Raw genomic sequence first — 20,919 nt, forward strand, 5'->3', positions numbered from 1 at the left:
TTTAAGATGTTTTTTAAACTACAGTTACAGTGGGGCGGCTTGGTTGGAAAGCTCACCAGCGACATCTGTTGGTTAAAACGTGAACACACTATAGGAAAACAGCAGGTCTGTTCTTTACCCTCATTGTGCATAGAGTGACGTTCAACACTTGATGCTTCCAACTATCACAAGCTAACGGTACCTAGCAAGGCACCATTTCTTTAGTAGGCTAACTAACCTTGTTACAAACTGTGTTATCACTTCATCTCGTCGGTAAGTACATTCTTTTTATATTAACTTAAGCAGTGTGTAGGTAACGTTCGATACATTGTAACATTACATGATTTATTAATCGTCATCTAAATAACGACTTCACTTGTTTATTAATAACGTTAGCTTGGTGGCATTGATGTGCATGACAACGTGGTCATTTAGCTAACTTAGCTAGCTAGCCAAACAGTCAGTAACACAGATACATAGATATTTTGTTGTTGTTGAAATGTGCCCAGAATTCCAAGGCTGTACATTATTGTAAGATTCAGTAGCCAATAAGAAGGCAGTGTTGTGCATATCCCACTATTACAGCTCGTTTCCAGCCCAAACCACTGCAAAGAGAGCAAACTTTTTTTTTTTGTCAGTGACATTTCCTTCTGACATCTACGACGGCAATCGCAAACACAACACTTATTTTGCCTTTTTGTATAGCTATTTCCATGGATAAAATCGCATTTATTATTATTATTTATTGGTAAAAACATTTACTTCATATCCAGGGAGATAGCCAACTACTTGCATGCTACATGGCATGTGTAGCCATTTAGTAATACGATCGCATTTCAGGCCAGAAAATAACCCGTTAATCCAGAGAAATTGCTGAGTTGTTTTAGAATCTTTATCGCAACAGAATGTATCAAGGCTGGCAGCCCTGATCAAATTTGTTGTGGCAGCTGCCCTCCAAAACAAACACCTGAGAGAGGCCGCCTGCGTGCGTGCCTCCCCCAAGGCGTTACGTCATTGTTTTGCAATGCGCAGCTGTCGTAAAAACATGCTGGCTTCGACAAGCGGAATCGATAAGCTTGGAGCCATACGATTCCAATGAATAGGACAACTTGGAACCGGTTGGCGATTTCCATCCCTATTTAAATGTCCCCAGCATTCCAAGGCTTGTTGTAAGATTCAGTAGCCAATAAGGACTTGAATACAAGTTTTTTGTAGAGTGCAAAAACTTTGATATTATTTATTTTAATTAAATTTAATTTCCTTTGTTGTTGTTGAAACCACAGCATTCCAATTCTGTACATTGTTATCAGATTCTTTGTAAGACTACGCTATGTTGTAAATAGTTGTTGATTTTTTTAAATGTGTGTTGAATAAATGACTTACTTATAACAACATTCACGTTACATAGTCATATTTTCAAATCTTCAGTCAGCTTTTAGCACTGACTTAATGTAGGGCCCTATGGAATCTGTGTTATAGCTTTTTTAAATTCTCAATTCCACGATTCCATCCGTGATTCTGTTATCATAGAAACTATAGGGCCCTACCTTAATGCTGCCATCAGTCTGTCGCTGGCCCGCACCGGGCCCCCATCAAAAAAGACACTTGGCCGCCGGCCCGCGCCGGGGGAAACCCTGCAGTCTATCAAGACTTACCCCTACCAAGCTGTTATAGAATGTCTACTGAATTATGGGAATGAGACACTGTCTAACCAGTTCACTGTCTAACCTCTTTTATAAAAACACCAGCGGACATATGGAGGATACAAACCGAGGGGGAAACAACAATGGTCTGAAAAACAGAGCCCTATATACAGCAGAGAGCAAAATTTTAGAAATGCTCGGACTCATACACGCGGACATGTTTTTTTCAGGAGAGGTTGCTGATAAATGGTGTCGATATGAAAATTAAAATGCTTTGGGGGTAAGGACGAGTTCTGTCTAATGACCACAGACACCATCACTATTTGTAAAAAGGGTCAGCTTCTCCCCCGCTGTGAAGCTCGGACATGCACAGGCGCTATTGACCACTATTGATCGGGTCAGCATGAAGACTTTATCATTAGCCGCAGGTAGTTGATTTTGTAATCAGGAGAATTTGTTTTTGGGGCAGCTACCAAAAACGGTCATTATAGGTTTGGTTGATAACGATGCCTTTACAGGGGTTTACAACAAGAACCCGTTTAATTTCCAACACTATAATGCAGAATTTGTGGCAATGTATGTTGACGGGCAGCAGTTTCCAGCCAAGCCATTTCAACCTGATTATTACAACAGTAGCGCTATTCGAGAGTATTATAGCCGGGAAACATGCAACTGGAAATGAGATTCAGAAGCACGCTACCCAGAACCATAAATGTGGTTGTTTATGCGTGTTTTGACAATATCAAGTGAACCAGAGGAGGAACGTGTTGTATGACTATTATTAATCATGAACGCCAGAGAACTTGCTGCGGTTTTGAGTAACAACCCATCTACAGGAAAATACTTTAAAGGGGTGGTGGCCTGCGACGAGCTACCGGATAATAAACTGCACAATTTCCCCGCTTTGTACATTGTGAATACACACCCCCAAAATAAACCTGGAGAACACTGGCTAGCTCTGTATATGTGTGCTGATAAAACGGGTGAATTCTTTCTTTAACCATAGTCTCCAGATTATGGTTATTTCCCCGACAGTATCAATACGTTTCTGCAATAGAACTGCGATTGGATTGTTTACAACACTGTACAAGTGCAAGACCCGCTCAGTGCGACGTGTGGCCAGCATTGTGTATTTTACTTATACCACAGGGCCAAAGGAATCCCTTTTAGCAGAATTATGTCATTATACTCTGATAATGAATGATGCAAAAAAAAATTCATCATTCATTTTTTTTTAAATGAATGATGCAATGGTTTCAAAAAAATAAAATATAAAAAGATAAAATATACCTGGATAAATGTGTGAAAAATATTCTATCATGTATAGAGACTGTAAACTCCTTTAAAACCTTTAAAAAATGTCATGCTTGTAAGTAAAGAGACAAAAGATCCTATGTAAAATTTAATGTAATTTTATAAAAACAAACACAAATCAAAATTACATTTTTTGTCACAGCGTATCATTTATACTACAGATGTTAAAAATCTAACCATGTTGAACGGTCTAAAACTGAGGATGAAAAAACAGGCTCTGGGATTTCATAGTCTTCTAGACTGTGTCTTCTTTCTTGAGCTTTCAATGGCGATCTGCTTGCTATGGAGGCCTTTGGTGATTTTTTGTGCAAGCTTATCATGCGGCGTACACCAAGATTAGGTATGACAGAAAGAGGCATATTAATTGTAGCTAAAGCCTCAATAAATGTTTGCCACCCCAGGGGTCGTCTAATATCAGCAACCTTGTGAGTCGCTGTAATGTTCTTTATTAGATCCGACACTGCAAACTGCTACAGCTTTACCCTTGAAAACAAACTCTCCTTTGTCGTTCCAAGTTGCAACATTTCTAGATTTAGACATTTTGCCTAAGACGTAGGTGGCATTTTTTTTTTTTGCTTCTAGATGGAACACTTTGAATAACATCTTGAACCAGTGTGGTATCTTCAGTATTGGTAACACCGCTAGAGGGTTTTTGACCATCTTTGGCTTCTGATTCTGAACCCCCGTCAGACAACATTCTGTGGCACGGTGGACAAAACATGAAATGTGTTTTCCAATATCATTTTCACAAAGACACTTTTACCACAGTTCGATGGTTCTGAGATGATGCATGAAAACGGATGTTGGAGACGGCTGTCAAAACCCTCATCCCCAAACACTGATTTAGAAGCCATATGGTAAGGTTGTGAAATCAGGGAACAGGACCCTTTTGTTGTACACTACTCTGATTTTTTTAGGAACTGAACAGTTGCTGAGTGAGAAGCCTTTCTTACACCTAACAATTTGCTGTGTGCTTGTGACAATTTCGTGGGCTGGCGCTTTTGGATTACGTACATGATGACGCACCAAATCTGTGAGGGATGAAAGATTGACAACCTGTGTGTAAGTACAATGCAGTGTTATACCTTTAGCTTTCATGCAAGATCTACCTAGCAGTGTTCTATAGACGTATGTCTTGGGCCCCCCCCCCCGACACAAATTCAACAATGTGGTCACCTGGGTCCAGTTCGCTTGTCAGCTCCCCCAAAAAGTCCCCCAGAGGAGGTACCCAGTCACCCGGCTGACTCACAAAGATGACAGAATCTGTATAGTGGTACAGAACCCTGTCAGGCTATTTATCCATGACGGAATAAAGCTTGAGCCGGGCATAAGCGGTGGTGAATGCCGCTATGAACACATTGCTGTATTTGGGCCGTTTTGGGAAACCCTTTGCATGTTTCCACTGGACCAGAGCCACGTCTTCTGTAAAAAATGAAAAATGTGAGATGATATACTCATTTGAAAACATGTATTGCAGGAACTGTTTGGAATCCCGGATCAAGCTCGTCTTTGGCTGATTGGTTTTCTGTCGAATTTACCCCAAAGACTATTTAAAAACAGTTTTGATATCTGTCTTTTGGCTTTTTTGACCGAAATATTGTTTGGGTCTAAGCGGATGCCCTCCTTCTCCCAGTAACTTTGGACATATTCCGCCTTTTCATTGTCATTAGACACCCAAGAGGGGTACCCAGAAGCTTCTTGTTTCCCCTTTAAATGCGTCTCAATGTAGTCACTAAAGAGAGAATCAGACCTTTCTGGAAAATGTAAAACTTCAAAAATTTTGTCACTTTTGTAGCCTTTCTAAACAGCCTTAGCCAAATCCGATGGTACACCATACACCTGTGAGAGAACGCAACTCATCAGAATGTCCACAACGACCTTGATACTCAGATTCCGCACAAGTCCTGCAAAGTGGAAATATTAATTTCCCTGAAACCCTGTATGGTAACACTGGTAGGTAAAGCTGTCTAGGGGGGTGCACCCTGGCTTTGACCAGAACAAAATAGTCTTCGATTTGGTCAAAGTCACAGAAGGTGATGGTATGGTAGGGTGACCTGTCAGGTAAACTTTAGTCTTGTTCACAAAAGGGTATAGACTGGTGAAATCAAAATAATGTATTTGCTCATCTTCTTGATCTTTGTAATGAAGGTTTAATGCATTAGTTTGACCGCCAAACAGAGCATCACGCGGTTACAGACGTTCCGGATAATCAAGATATCGTAGGAACGTCTGTACCTCCACTCTCTCCTGCTTAAATCTTACCCATTCGTGCTCCCACATTACAACCACATGCAGATTGTAGGTGTTACGCAGAGTATCAACTTTTACTTGAAATTTGTTATACATTGCGCCAAAATGCATTTTTGTCAGAGGGTTAACGGTGTTTGGGTCGAAGCATTCCGGACACCCGTGGAAAAAAACAGCCGGCCATTTCATATGCTGTACGCACCCCTTCTGACTCTGAATACCCATCTAGATAATAAGCACCCATCTTAACCTCACCCCGGTTCAGAGCATGCTGAATGAATACATTGTCTTGGTGACTCAGATATTCTAACCACTGAATGCCAGGTGTGGAAAATTACTTTTGCTGTTGAATGTAGTTATTGAGCGGTTACAGCAATGGTGTCTTTTGGTAGGAAACTTGTGCAGTACTGCTTCATATATACCGAGGCTCTAGTTACGCACTGGAAAGGGTCTAGACCTGTGCTCCCAAGAACCTCGGTCCGGAAACTTAAGCACGCTTCATGCAAAATGACAACGTTGTTCTGACAGTTTTCTTTTCTAAAGTCAAACACACCTCCAGACACGTTATTATACCACTGCATAAATTCATCCCTCTCCTTTTCCATCATTGTATCGACCCCATAGTACTCGGGTGGTGGGTACGGGCAAATGAAATTCTGGTTACCAATTGTATTCCAGAAATGGGGAAAGTAGTCTTTTTTTTTAATTTTCAAAACCTAGAGCAGCCGGCTTGGCACTCTGCTTCATTGTTAGAAAACAAAGGGAGTCTCAATATACCTCTGGTTAAAAGCCTCGTCAGTAGTTTACTGCCCTGTACAATTAGATGCGGTGTTACACCTTGGTTAATTAAATACTGCATCAGCAGGTAGCTGTTGTACTCCTTTGATTTGTGTGTAATAAACCAGATTTTCAATCATAAAAAAACATCCAAATCAATTTCATCCCCGGTTAACTGCACAGTTAACAGACAGGGAATCCCCCCGCAACTCTAACTGTACAACATCATCGGGACTCGCCAGCTCGTGAACTTTATTCATTAAATGTTCTAGGGTGTTTAAAACATGAACATAAAACTCTGCGTAGTTGTCCACATTGTACAAAGATGCAAAGTTAAACCGTAACCTAATTTCTGTATTGTTGAAACGTGGTCTGCGTATCACCTGCATATCTGTATCGTTAAGACCCCCACCATTTTGGTCACCATCACCATCATCATCATTATCTGTAACCGCATGCACGTTATTGACGACAATGTTAGGTCTTATCTCTGGTTCTACGTTACTACCTAACTCACAGTTTACAGCGTCCAAAGCGCATAGCAGCCCCCCAAACACATCATCATCCCCATGCTCTACAGGTTCAGCCTCTGTATGCGTGTTAATTGAGCCTTGATTAATATCATTAATAATGTGTAACAGGTGAGGGTTAACCGCTCCTTGCTGCTGTTGCAAGTTTAAACTGTTAGTGGCGTGGTTAGTATCATGGTTAGCATCCAACATCCAGTTTTCATCATTGGGTCTTTTATTGCTCGAGATTCAGAGTGTGTATCTCGTGGGCTTTTCGGTGCCATTCAATATTTTTTCTAAAATATTCAAACGTTGTCTGGAAGCGTCCAACTCACAGTTCAACAGCTCCAAAATTTGCATACACAGTTCTGTTTTCTTGGTTTCTTGATCCTCCACGTTTGTCGGGGGCGCTGCTGCTGGCTTGCTCCCTCTGATGGTGTTGTGGATCCGGGCCTCAGTGTCACCGCCGACTGCCCGACAGGTTGAAGCAGCGCTTCATTTTGTTTGGGTCTAATCGATTCAATTCCATGTCTAGAAAATCCATGTCGGTGTCTGAAATGCTATCCTCTGCTGCATAAAGAAAGAAAGAAATTCATAATTAATTATGATTTGAACACATTTGTTTCTGCAGGGTCACAAATTACAAAATCACAAATTGATAAAATCTCACTGCGATTTCTCTTCAGACTTAGAAAGTGTACCGAAACGGTATCCGTCAAAGAAGTCGGGGCCTCTGTGACCACTTCTGCTTGACTTTCAGGGGCTTTAAAAATAAATAAACAACACAACTCAGATGACAGAAAAATAAAAGTTAAAAAGTGAACATACATTTTTAAGTTTCATACTGTAGAAAGTTGTATATTTTGGCGTCCGCTGATGTGTGAACTTGTGCTTCTACCAATTGCGCCGGACGTTCCAAATCCGTGACTACGGGTGTAGATATATATATATATATATCCTTTATTTAACCAGGTAAAAGTCTCATTGAGATTAAAATCTCCTTTTCAAAAGTGACCTGGCCAAGAAAGCAGCATAAAAATTGTTACAACAATAACACAAGAATACAAACAGACAAATACAACTGTCATACAATACAAATAAGTGAACACAATATCCAGTTAAAATGCAATACAAGGTCAAGGACATAAACAGGTACAATTTTCTAAAAACGATATCAGTTAAATTTGAGGAGCAATCACAATGACCAAGAGTACTATTTTCACGATCCTTTAAAATTGACTTAAATTTCCTCATAGTAACTAGTTCTGACAATTTCAGGTCCTTCTGTACCTTATTCCAGGAAAAAGGGGCAGTGTATTTAAAAGCTGTTTTGCCCAATTCTGTCCTAACTCTGGGAACCAACATCTGCAGGATATCGTGAGAATGCAGGCCATATTGATTTTGGTTTTTACACATGTAAGTACACAGATAAGAAGGAACCAGCCCAAGGAGAGATTTATATATAAAAACCAACCAATGTGAACGTCTGTGGCCACTTAGCAGCACCATACAGAGCACAGTGGTGCACAAGATTGCCACAGCCAGTAATAAAACGTAAAGCACAGTGGTATACAGTATCCAACTTCTTTAGACACTGGTCAGGTGCATTCATAAAGAGCAGATCGCCGTAGTCCAATAAAGGTAAAAAAGTTGCCGAAATCAAGTGTTTCCTTGCCTGGAGGGAGAAACAGGATTTATTCCTAAAGAAGAAACTTAATTTAAGTTTCAGCTTGGAAACAAGGTTTTCAATGTGTGTCTTGAATGACAAGTTCTGATCAATAATAATACCTAAGTACTTATATGTTGTCACCATTTCAACCCCTTGAGCAGTTAAGATCTTGGGGAGATTAGATATCATCTCTTTGCCATTTGAAAATAGCATAAATTTGGATTTGTCTGCATTTAATACCAACTTAAGTTGAGTTAAATGGGACTGAACAACATCAAAGGCAGACTGCAGGAATTCAAGGGTTTGTACTACTGACGGTGATGAGCAATAAATAACTGTATCATCTGCATAAAAATGGAATGCAGTATTTGATAAATTATCACAAAGATTATTTACATATATAGAGAACAGCAGTGGTCCTAGTATGGACCCCTGGGGCACGCCTTTTGAAACAGGAAGACCCAGCAAACTGGACACACTGTGTTCTAGCTGACAACTTACTGCATGCTCAGATAAGTCTATCCACCAAGGTGACATGATCAACTGTGTCAAAAGCCTTGGACAAATCAATAAAAAGAGCTGCACAGTATTTTTTGCAGTCCAGTGCCTCAATAATGTCATTCGCCACTTTGATTGCAGCGGTTATTGTGCTGTGCTGTTTTCTAAAGCCTGACTGATGTTGTGATAAAATACCGTTTGTTCAAAAGTTGTTCACTAAAAACAAAGGACTTTAGCTAAAACACACAGTTTAGAGATTGGCCTGTAGTTATTAACAACTGAGGGATCCCCTCCTTTCAACAAAGGGAGAACATGGGAAGATTTCCATATGTTAGGAGTCTCATTGTTGGATAGGGTAAGATTAAAAATATGAGTCAGAGGTTCTGCTATAAAGTCTGCAGCTAACTTGAGAAAGCAAGGATCAAGCTTGTCAGGACCTGCGGATTTGTTAGGATCCAGTTGCTTTAAGGCTCTATGGACCTCTATCACATCAAGACAAGTAAAATTGAATGGTTGAACCATAGAATCAATTAGGGGTGGTGAAGATTCCGCCTGATTGTCGGCTAAAAGCAGATAAATAAATAACATTTTTAAAGTACACACAGAGAGAATTGATATATATACTCTGACAAATAGACCCTTCTTGGCTGTACGCATACAGTAAGTTTGACATGTCAAACGTGAAGCGGCGAATCGGGTGCATCTGTCGAGAGCAGGAACTGTTCTAAATCTGAAATAAATCAAGACGTTAAGCCTGAATAATTTTCTTATACAAGTAGTTATATATGCAAAATTAAAATATAGGCCTAGCAAGTTATATACCTGATATGCTGCGCAGTTCTTCGAGCTTCCGGTAGGCAAGCATGCAAGATGGCTGACTAGCCCCTGAGCTCCCGAAAAGTCAGAGAAAATAACCTCCCTAAATTCACTATTACCACGGATTCAGCCGCAAGAAGCTTGAAAAATGAGCGGGGGGACTAAAACCAAAACTAGAAAGATGCAGGAAAAGCAGGGGAAAGATGATTTACCTCGAAAAGAAACGGTTGTGGAAAACATGCAACTTGAAGAAAGGGGAGAAGAGGATACAACAGAAACACTCGAGCGGGCCTGGCTAACATAAGCAATCAAATCAGTAATCTCAAAACAGATCTGAAAGCAGATCTCTCAGCTTTTAAAGAAATTAAACGAGATATGAGAAGAACTTGCTGAATTTCGGCAGGAGATTGATCAAAAGCTAACAGTAAATACACAGAAAATTAAGATACAAGAAGCGAGACTAGGTGAACATGCTATAGCTCACATGCTAACAGTCGCAAAAGGGGAGTTGCAATTCTGGTATCAAACTCAATTAAATTTGAAAACTACAAAGAAAATGATATGAAATGATAAAGAAGGAAGGTATATTATTGTAAAAGGGAGAATTGAAAACACGATAACTCTGGCTAATATCTATGCCCCCTCCCCCCCCTGAAAAGTGAAAAATTATTTTTAAGATCTCTATTCAATGAAATAGCGCAACAAGCAGAGGGAATATGTATATGCGGCGACGATCTGAATGTGGTCTTGAATCATGATTTAGATACAACCAGTCATAAGAAGAGCAAAAACCATTTAACAAAAATGCTCAATACTGCATGGGATGAAATGGGTTTAATTGATGTCTGGAGGTATCTTCATCCATACGAAAGGTATTACACCCACTACTCTTCCCCACATACGGTCCATTCTAGGATAGATTATTTTTTAATACAAAAAAAAAAGATAGTTATAGAGTACTAGAATGTAACATTGGTGTAGCAGACGTGTCAGATCACAATGCAATATACTTAACTATTAAAATGGACAGCAGAAAGAAGGACACGGTATGGCAGTTGAATTTGGGTATTTTGAACAATAAAAAGACCGTTGAAAGGACCAAATTCAAAATCAAAAGGTGTCTAGAAGAAAATGACAATGGTGACATAAATCCATCAATACTGTGGGATACCTTGAAAGCGGTGATCCGTGGTAAACCAATAGCAAAGACAGCATTTGCCAAAAAAACCAGACTGGAAACGTATAATAAGTTAACCTTAGATTTAAAGGACTTAGAACAGCAGTATAAACATAATAAATCTAAGAAGTTACAACAACAAATGAAAATTGTGAGGAGACAGATAGATGATATATTAGGAAAAGAAATTGAGAAAAAGGCAAGATTTGCAAAACAGGCAGGTTATGAACTGGGACCCAAATCAAATAAATTACTTCCTTGGTGGCTACATAAACAACAAGCTGAAAATATTATTCATAAAAGATACTCATACGCAACAACTGAAATATAAACCAGAAGAAATGGAATATATCTTTCAGGAATATTATAAAGAACTTCACGAGCAAACCGATTCGGCGGAGATACAATCAATGCAAAACTTCCTTGACTCATTAGATTTATCACGTATTGAAGAGAGTCAAATTACAGCAGAAATAACCCCTGAGGAACTCAGAGGTGATTGGAAGACTAAAAACACGTAAAGCACCAGGCAGTGACGGATTTCCTGCAGAGTGGTATAAAATATTTGTGGAAGAGCTTAGCCCACTACTATTAAGAACTTTTAATTGGATAAAAAAGGAAGGCCAAAAGCCCCCATCATGGAATGAGGCAATAATCTCAGTTATTCTCAAAGAAAACAAAGATAAGGAAGAATGTAGTAGCTATAGACCCATATCAATATTAAATGTGGACTACAAAATATACACCTCAATTATTAATAACAGATTTGAGAAATTCATACCAGATTTAATTGACGAAGATAACATTAGAAGAACCCTACATATAGTAGATAAGATTGAAAAGGAAGGCAGGCCTTCGATAGGGTCAATTGGGAATTTTTATATCAAAACCTGGAGAGATTTGGATTTAATGAAGCCTCCATTAAATATATTAAAGCATTTTATCGACAACCTACTCTCAGGGTCAAAGTAAATGGATCCCTAACTAAAAGATTTGAACTACTAGAGGAACAAGACAGGGGTGTTGCATCAGTCCTACTCTATTTGCCGTATACATAGAACCTCTAGCTCAAGCTATTCAACAAAATATGGAATTACGGGGGTTGCTCATAGGGGATGAGGAACATAAAATTAGCCTTTTCACTGATGATGTTATTATATACTTAGTGGAACCTGAAGTTACCTTCACAAAATTGATGGCGATGTTGGAATATTTTAATTATTTAGCAGGTTACAAGTTGAATGTCACAAAAACCCAAATCCTTTCACTTTACGAACTCTCCCAAGAACTTAAACAGAAATATAATATTAAATGGGACACTAAAACAATAAAATATTTAGTTAATGAGTTAATATAACAAAAAAGCTCTCTAAACTATATAGGGCTAATTATGATCAAATAAATCTAAATTTAAGAAGGGATATAGAAAGATGGTCCATGAACCCAATAGATTTCAGTGACAGGATAAATGCTGTGACAATAAATATTTCACCAAGACTATTGTATTTATTTCAGTCTCTACCAATTGTGCCATTAAAACAATGCATAGAATGGGATAAAATGATATCCAGATTTAGCTGGGATGGAAGAAAACCAAGAGTCCGATATACTACTCTTCAGCTACCAAAAAATAAGGGCGGAATGGCACTTCCAAGCTTTAAAACATACTTCTATGCAGCACAAATCCAGCCACTGGTTTATTGGTGTGACAGTAACTACTTGGCCAGATCGAAAGGTATTGAAACATGTATTCCCAGCTATCATATTCAGACACTTCTAGGAGAAAAAGCAATACCTGAATACATCAAAAGAAACATTGATTCAATTACAGTATTTACATTGGAAACATGGCACAAGCTTGTTCGGCAATTTAAATGAGAAAGAGCACAGAGATGGATTGCTCATGACAGCGAGTTCAAGCTGGGAATCTATGACTCAATATTTAAAGAATAGATGAAAAAAAGGAATGACTGTGTTCTGTACCATCACTGAAAATGGACAATTATGAAGTTTAAGATTTGAAGGACAGATCGGCACTTAGGAACCAAGATTTGTTTAGATATTTCCAGTTGAAAGAGTATTATAATGAGATTAAACAGGAGAATCCAAATGATGGAAGTTCAGTAACTGAAATTACATTACATTACAGGCATTTGGCAGACGCTCTTATCCAGAGCGACGTACAACAAAGTGTATAACCATAACCAGGAACAAGTATGACGAAACCCCTAGAGAGAAGTACAGGTCCAAGTACAGGGAACAACCGCATAGTTCAACTTGGACCCTGATGGTTAAACTGATTAACACTAACAACGAGAACGGCAACAACGCAATCTATGGAAAAATAAAAATAAATAAAAATACTAGTCGTTAAGATAGTTGATGCACCTAATGATCAACACATATCAATGTAAGGTTTCAAGACCTACTTTATTATAGTTTAATGGAATGCCAAGGTAAATCTACACTATATGTAAAACTAAAATGGGAAAAAGACTTGAATGTCCAGATATCAGATGAAGAATGCTATGATATGTGCACAACACTCCAGAAATCTACAAACTCCCATAAATGGAGAGATTTCAATTGGAAAATTTTAATTAGATTTTATTAAATTAAATTGTTAAATGTAATACTTTATTACACCAAAAATAAAAAGCCAACAATTATTAAAAAAGCATAATTGGAGGCAATGTGGCTCGATGCATGCAAGTCATGCAAATCTCTTTTGGAACTTTGGAAGAGGATAAAACTATTTTGGAATGTAGTGAGTTTAGTTTTGAAGGATGTTATGGGATATACAGTACCCAAGAGCAGCACCATTTTATATTTGAATAATATTACAAAGTTGGTACTGAAGGAAGACCGATATCTGGTCAAGATCTTGCTTACAGCAAACAATTAATTTGTCATTAATTACAACCCCATAGACTGTTCTGTATTTGTATGGTATGTGTTACGGGTGAGGTCTCGTGTCGGGATTCGAACCTGGGTCGTGGTGGTGTTGACCCTATGCTCTAACCACTGATCCACTAGAGCAGAGTGGACCCAAATTCAGAAACTTAGGAGACAGATGTGCAAAAAAAAAAAAAAAAAAAAAAAACTTTAGTCTTTACTAGAGTCTTCAGAACAGCCCTCAAAGGAAGGGAGGAAAACCAAAGATCCAAAAAGCTCAGAAGATTACTAAATAAGAAAACAGGCCGAAAATGCAAATTCCCAAAGGTTTTATCAAAAGGCACAAACACAAAATCCCCAAAAGTTCTCTTTTCACAAGGCACAAATACAAAGTCACAAAAGTTTCTTTTTCAAAAAGGCACAAATACAAACTCCCAAAAGTTCTCTTTTCAAAAAGGCACAAATACAAACTCCCAAAAGTTCTCTTTTCACAAGGCACAGATACAAAGTCTCAAAAGTTTTCTTTTCAAAAAGGCACAAATACAAAATCCCAAAGGTTTTTCTTTTCACGAAGGCACAAAAGCAAAATCAGGAAACAAGTTTTGAATCTTTTAACACAAGGATTAGCTCAGGAGAAAATACCAGAGGGGCTAGAGTACTCACAACAAAGCAAGGCAACTTGAAGACTCAGCAAAGAAGAACACAAAACAAAGGGTTTAAATACACTTACAAACAAGGTACAGCTGAAAAGAATGACATTCATTAAAAGTCTCTGAAAAATCCCTAGGGGGAAAATGTCACCACCTAGTGTCCAAACAAAAGATTGTCCAGAGTCCTAACAGTATGAATGTTTTTTTTTTTCTTTCTTTCTTTCTTTTTCTGTTATAAAAACAATAAAAAATACAAGTTATTTTAAAAAGCTGGTTACTCCAACAATGTTTTTATAAGTTATCATGGATCTCTGCAATATTTCTGTTTTGAAATTATGTTGTAAAGTATACTTGTTTAGAAACTGCAGACCTTCAAACACACCAAGACCCCTTCTCTCACCTTGATGGCATGTTCAGGTAAAATGGGTCATTCATTTTCAGTTCAAATATTTTTTTATTTGAACATACATAGTACAATTGAACATAGTAAATCATAGCTTATAGAAGGGCTGAACAGAGTAAAATAGAGAATCAGGTGTTGTATGAATACAGAAATAATTACAATTAATTATATTACATAATTATAATAACAAAAATAAAAATCAATACTTTAAGTTTATAGAAGGGCTGCACAGAGTGAAATACCTGTGTTCATGTTATATTCAACTGCATTCCCTATCTAACTATACTCCCTTTCTCCTATGTGTGTGTGTGTGTGTTGTAACTCTGCACAATACCCCATCATGTTTCCTTTTTTTCTGTTAGTGCAACAAATCTGTGCAATCAGAGAGCCCGTTGGCCTGCAGGCTCCCCACATGTTTCTGCTTTTTGCGTTCACGATTAAATTCTGCTAACTTGCAACATCAAAGATTGAGTTGGCTAGATAAACATTGGATTGTGTGGGCCCTTGGTGTCGTGTGGCCCCCCTAGTGGTTGTGGCCCTAAACAACCGCATAGAGCGTTAATGCCACGGGCCGGCCCTGGAGTTGGCCTGCAACATTGCTTTGTTAATGGTTTGACATATGGAAATAAGAATTATATATTTAATATTTATTTAGATAGGGATTGTGCTTTTTTCTGTACACTTGTGCCATCAAAGATTGCGTTGGCCTGAAACGTTGCTTTGTTAATGGTTTGACATATTATTTCGATGACTTATGGAAATAAGAATTATTTATTTAATAGGCTACTTATTTAGTTTGGGATTGATACATAAACATAGAGTAGCCTTGTTTAACAAACCGTCTGATGTCTACAGGCAGTCATAACGCTTGCCAACGTAAAAGGCATCCTAAAACATTTATTTTAAGACTTGGTGCATATAATTAATCCTATATTACTTTAAAAAGGGACATGGGCTATAGCCTACGTAAAAATAACGCCTGGAGACATAAAGATAAAAATTTAAAATCACATTTTTGAAAGACCAACCCCTCAAAGCATGCCTCTCCTCATTGGTTCCCGACACGCGGCACATGACAAACCACAACCACACCCCCCACCGAGCCTTCGTTGGGGCCTGGGAGAGCTCTCAGTTTCCAGTCGGCTCACAGACACCAGACAGAACAGCTCCAGCTCGCACTGTTGCTCTCTCTCAACAAACTACGGACTTCCTTCGAAGAAGGCTTTCCACAGAGAAAATAACCTTGTTTTGCTCGATTCTGTCTCTAAAGCTGCGTTTCCACTGCAGGAACTTTCCCCAGGATCTAGGAACCTTTTGAGGAACTCAGAGTAACTCAGTTAATTTACGGGACCAAGGTCTAAATAAAGTTCCAGGGACTTTATTTTACCCCCAAAAACGTCCCTGCTCGGGGGTAGTACTTTCCAAAAGTACAGGAACTTTTGGGGTGTGGCGCAAGCACTGAACATTTCTGATTGGTCGAGTGTAAACACCTCACAGCTAGACCAATGAGGGTTTGTAGCTGGAGGGGAAGGCACCGCGTGTTTTCCCTTGGCTGGTGTGATTCAAAACCGGAGATGTTAGTTATTTTTCCTCTGTTCGTAAGAACAGGGCACAATTATACTTAAGAATGCACTGGTTCCGTCGCCGCGGGTCAGATATGAATGCGCTGCTTCATATCCCGCTTAAGACTGGCCTGAAACGGACCAGTAGCATTCTGGTTACTCTCCGTTCGCAAACGGGGCTATGCTGTCATCAGAGATATATCTGATCTGTCACCGGACCATCACTATTCCAATGAGAGCATCAGAATACTCACAAATGAGCGGAACAACACAGCAAATATATCCATGACCACAGCAAGTAAGCGTAACAGTTACTAGGTTTTACTCTCGTAATAATCTGACTCCAAATGAAATTAGAATTTAAAATTTGGTTTTTAACTATACGTGGAACTTGGGAGTGGTTACACTCGACTCTATCTTGTGCCATCATTCCTCAATATATGCTCCCGGGTTTAGCACTATTGTTAAATCTCAGTTCGGTGAAGCACCCAGAGGGTAGGAGGCTGACCACCATAATACATGCCTTCCTTTGTGCATAGATAGTTATGAGCCCAGGACAGTGTGTATCTATCGGGCTCCTTAAGGCGAATTTGACAAGAACCGGCGTATAACGCCCATGGGTCCTCTTAAGCCAAAACACCAGAACCAATACAACACCAATCCCATTAGTGGGCAGATCGTGGTCGCCTATCTAACTTGAGGACCTCACTAAAGACGTTCGCTGTACTAGACCCCTGATCAGTATGTCCTAGTCATAATTGTCCCCCTGAGTATTTAATCGGAATTATGGCTGAAAAGAAGATAAAACGGATTAGAGTCATGAAGACCACGCAAGTTAAAAATAAGAAGAATTTATTTAACAGGCAGGTAGGTCATTAGCTTCAAATTCAGTCAATTATAAAATACGGAAGGTTTAAAAACATAAATACAGAGTAAAAAGTTCTTACCCAGCCTGTTCAGCTACACACGAAACACATAGTATGCGCAGTGTGGGAAGTCGATTACGATCTTCCCTGTTCAGCTACGCACAGAACACAGAGTAGGTTATGTGCAGTGTCGGAAGTCGATTACGATCTTCCTTGTCTAGCTACACACAGAGCACAGAGTATGTGCAATGTGGGAAGTCGATTACGATCTTCCTTGTTTAGTTACACACAGAGCACAGAGTATGTGCAATGTGGGAAGTCGATTACGATCTTCCCCGACAGGATTGTCTCCCTTCCTTTCAGGCCAAATCCCGCGTTTGATCGAGGCGGCATTGCCATAAATTAACCTGGCCGAATAATAAAATCTGGAATTTCGACCCCCACCATTTGGAGGCTGCTGTTAAAACAATTAGTGGGGAAATTGGGAAAAAGAGATGATTACCAGAGAGGACATTCCATTGTGATAGTTTTTCCCTGAGTTTCTGAAACTATGTTTTATTAAATGTTATTTGGTATAAAACATATTTCATTCAATTGCTTGAATTTCCCTGAATACGCCATACCAAACATGTCTAGGGGATGTAATAGTATGCAGTTGTCATGAAAATACCCTTTGTTGAAACCATTTTACATGCAATCCATGTTATTATTACATAAGGCATAATACAGTAATATAATGAAACATGTGCATGGTTTGTGAGGTTTTCCAGGGTTTGTAAATATGATAAACAGATGGTTTAGAGTCCAGATCCAGAAAAGAAATAAAAAGTGTAATGACAGAGGGGCCCACATAAGGGCACTGTGGTACTGTCAAGCGCAGTTGCCCCACCATCTTGCCAGAGGCCGGGTGATCTTAATGACCCCAACACACACCCCCACAACCATAAACAAAGAGACTAGTTCCTCTTATCTTAGTTGTGTCCAGATGGCAACATTCCAGAGAGCCAAATGGCCTGCTCATCCATAGGAAGTCCGAGTAACTTATTGTTTTATCACACGGCTCTCGGGTTCTTTGAAGTACAGGATGAGTCCCAGCCTGCAGGCTCGTTCAACTGCCAGCCTTTTCTGGGTCCCAGTTTGACTCCCCTCTACACGAGCACTCACAGCATTTTATTTCAACCATCATTTTTAAAAATCTGCAGCCGCAAACCAAATTATTATTTTCAAAATGATAACTTGAATTCAAACTTTTATGTTATGCGGCGCAGTAGCCTACTTTTGGTTATAGCCTGCCAACGTCTACAGATGAGAAATTAAGATTGAGGATTATATAACATGTGTGCTCTTCTGTTCTTTTCTTGCTTTAGCATTAAGTCTGTTTTATAAAATATTAAGCATTTGTGCTGGGACAGCATATTACATACCAAAACATTCAAACAGTTTAATTCGGTTGCTGAATATTTTCATCTGGATTTTCTTTGTTAGCCCGTTATAATTGACTCAAAACGCTTGACACAGTTATGTGAGGTAGGCTATGCAGTAGTTCTGCATAATTTACATTGGGGATACAGTAAAAGCAAACTGGAAAAATCACCTTCCGCACTTTTTGTCAGGGTAAAAAATAACAGGTAATTAGAGTAATCGTCCCTTTTGCTTTTTTCCAAACTGCCATAATTTTACTCTGCGATTCTTCAATTCCACAAAAAGACCAGACTAGGTGGACTCTTTATGGTGCATGGTTCGCATTTGGAGGGGCACACTTCAAGTATTTAGCTGCTCCGCTAGCAACTTTGAAGGAATCTAAAAAGATGAAGCAAACTGTGCAATATTAATTTAAATTTTCACGCTGGTCTAAGTTTTTCATTCTATTTATTCTTTTAATTTTGCGATATGGAAATGACGATGATCAATTCAACAGCAAATTGTTTACGACGTGTGCATGTTTTCTGCTATAAATGTTGTTACCAGTTATTTGTAGAATGTGAATGCATTCTGTCGCCTCGGATGTCAAGACATGAAAGGTGAATGTTCGCATAAAAACATAACAATGTGTTTGAGAGGATATATAAAACAGTTACAATCTGTATATTGGCCTATTATATCCTGTTTGTTGCATAACAATGGTCCAAGTCAAACTACCAACGCGAATTTTGCTTGACATCAGTAAAATAATATGCCCAAACGGAATATTTCAATTTCAGGTGATTAAGTCAATAAAATCAATAAATACTAAAGTAACCATATAGTCATTGTTGGTAACCCGTTGTATAAGTGGTATTTACCCCTCTGGGCTGTCCCGTTATTGGAAAATAATGTACTTTGGTGGTAGTATGGAGTTACCGAAGAAATCATATGACAGATGGACCGACGACGACGTCGCTTTTTCATACGTCAGCGGACTAATTTGCCTAATCTTCGCGGGTCTTTAGACCACGGTGGAAACGCCGACAACAATGGGCTGAAGGAACCTTTTAGTTCCTTGAATAGTAGTTCCTGGGACTAAAAGTTCCTTAAATGTCTTCTGTCTCTAAATGTCTTTTCTGTCATAGTTTTTTAAAAAGAGACTCTCTTTTCACACATAGCCTGATAACTTACACCTGTCATGCTTTGAATTTGCTTTACAGACAATGCTAAGATGTAACTATTTGCTATTTTCACTTGTTTTACAATTTTAACACGCTTTTGCTTTGCTTAAAATCTATTTAACACAAAACTAATGCTCATACACACAACGCTGTCTCCTCATCTAACTAATAAACTAATCTACTTATGAACCAACTACCAAACTTTTCTAACATAATTTCCACTTGTTTTAAACATTTTAATGCATGTAACCCTATTATGCATTTATTTGCTCTGTTCGTGTTGTGGTGGCGGATGGTATTTCAAAACAATAAAAAGAATAAAATGCTTAAGCACTTTTACACAAACTAACCCTTTTCAAACACATTTAAAAACCACAAAGCTATTCAACACTTCCCTCACGGATTCTTTTACTTTTAAAAATGGACATTTCCATTAAAATAAAATATAAACCAAATCAACGCATGTGCTACGCTAAAAACCAACAACCCTAAATAAAAACGAACTCAACTCAAGTTGACTCAAGTACACTCGTCAAAAAACCACAGGGGGGGGACAAGGGGCGGGGTTTCAATCCATCAGACTTTTTGACATTTACCGCATGCCATTTATACAGTGAGCACCATAATTCATTGGACAGTGACACAAATTAAAGCTGACAGTCTTCAGCACTTCAACCTCATTGTCGTTGTATCCTTTCAAACTCAAAGTGCTAGAGTACAGAACCAAATAACAAAAAATGTGTCACTGTCCAATGAATTATGGTGCTCACTGTATATCGTGTAAGAAATGGCCAAAAAAAAAAACTCCTACAGAACAGTTAATTGCTTTTTAAATACTTACTCAAAGTTTAGGACAAACTTTTTGTGGCTAGACTGAAGATTTTGTCCAACTTTTTTTCCATTTGCTAAATAACTGTTTGAGCTTGTGCATTAAAGTTGGAGAAAAAAAGAAAGATGTGTAAAACTCACAGTGGCCAAAACACACACTTAAATACAGAATATTCTAATTGCTCTTAAAATCATCATAGTTAAAGAAAAGGGCATTGTAGTCAGGCTTCACAGAAGCCTATGCAATGACATTCAGCTATTCTACCAGATTATGGTGGTTCGATTATTCACATTTAATTTTATTTTTTATGTTTTGTATTTTGTTTTTTGTTTTGTTTCAGGAAGCTGTTGCCTGTAAATCATTTTACCAACCTGTAAGAACCATTGAGAGAGGGAATCTTGCCAAGGGTTTCAAGAAGCAGATCATATACTGGAAGGTGGGGCATTTCCCTAAAAACTTCAAAGATAAAGCTTCAGGTCCGGTTTGCAAATAACCCAAAC

The 20,919-nt window shown here is 38.6% G+C and overlaps 1 protein-coding gene across 1 annotated transcript in view; it reads left to right on the top strand.

Moving 5' to 3' along the window:
* Positions 1 to 20,919, top strand: part of LOC118223068 (xanthine dehydrogenase/oxidase-like) — a 333,979-nt gene that overhangs the window by 215,558 nt on the left and 97,502 nt on the right. Inside the window, 2 exon segments of the mRNA XM_035409186.1 lie at positions 20,760 to 20,829; positions 20,832 to 20,855. Of these exon segments, the coding sequence (XP_035265077.1) occupies positions 20,760 to 20,829; positions 20,832 to 20,855 (94 nt within the window).

This window comes from Anguilla anguilla, chromosome 1, assembly GCF_013347855.1.
Source record: "Anguilla anguilla isolate fAngAng1 chromosome 1, fAngAng1.pri, whole genome shotgun sequence".
Lineage (NCBI taxonomy): Eukaryota > Metazoa > Chordata > Actinopteri > Anguilliformes > Anguillidae > Anguilla > Anguilla anguilla.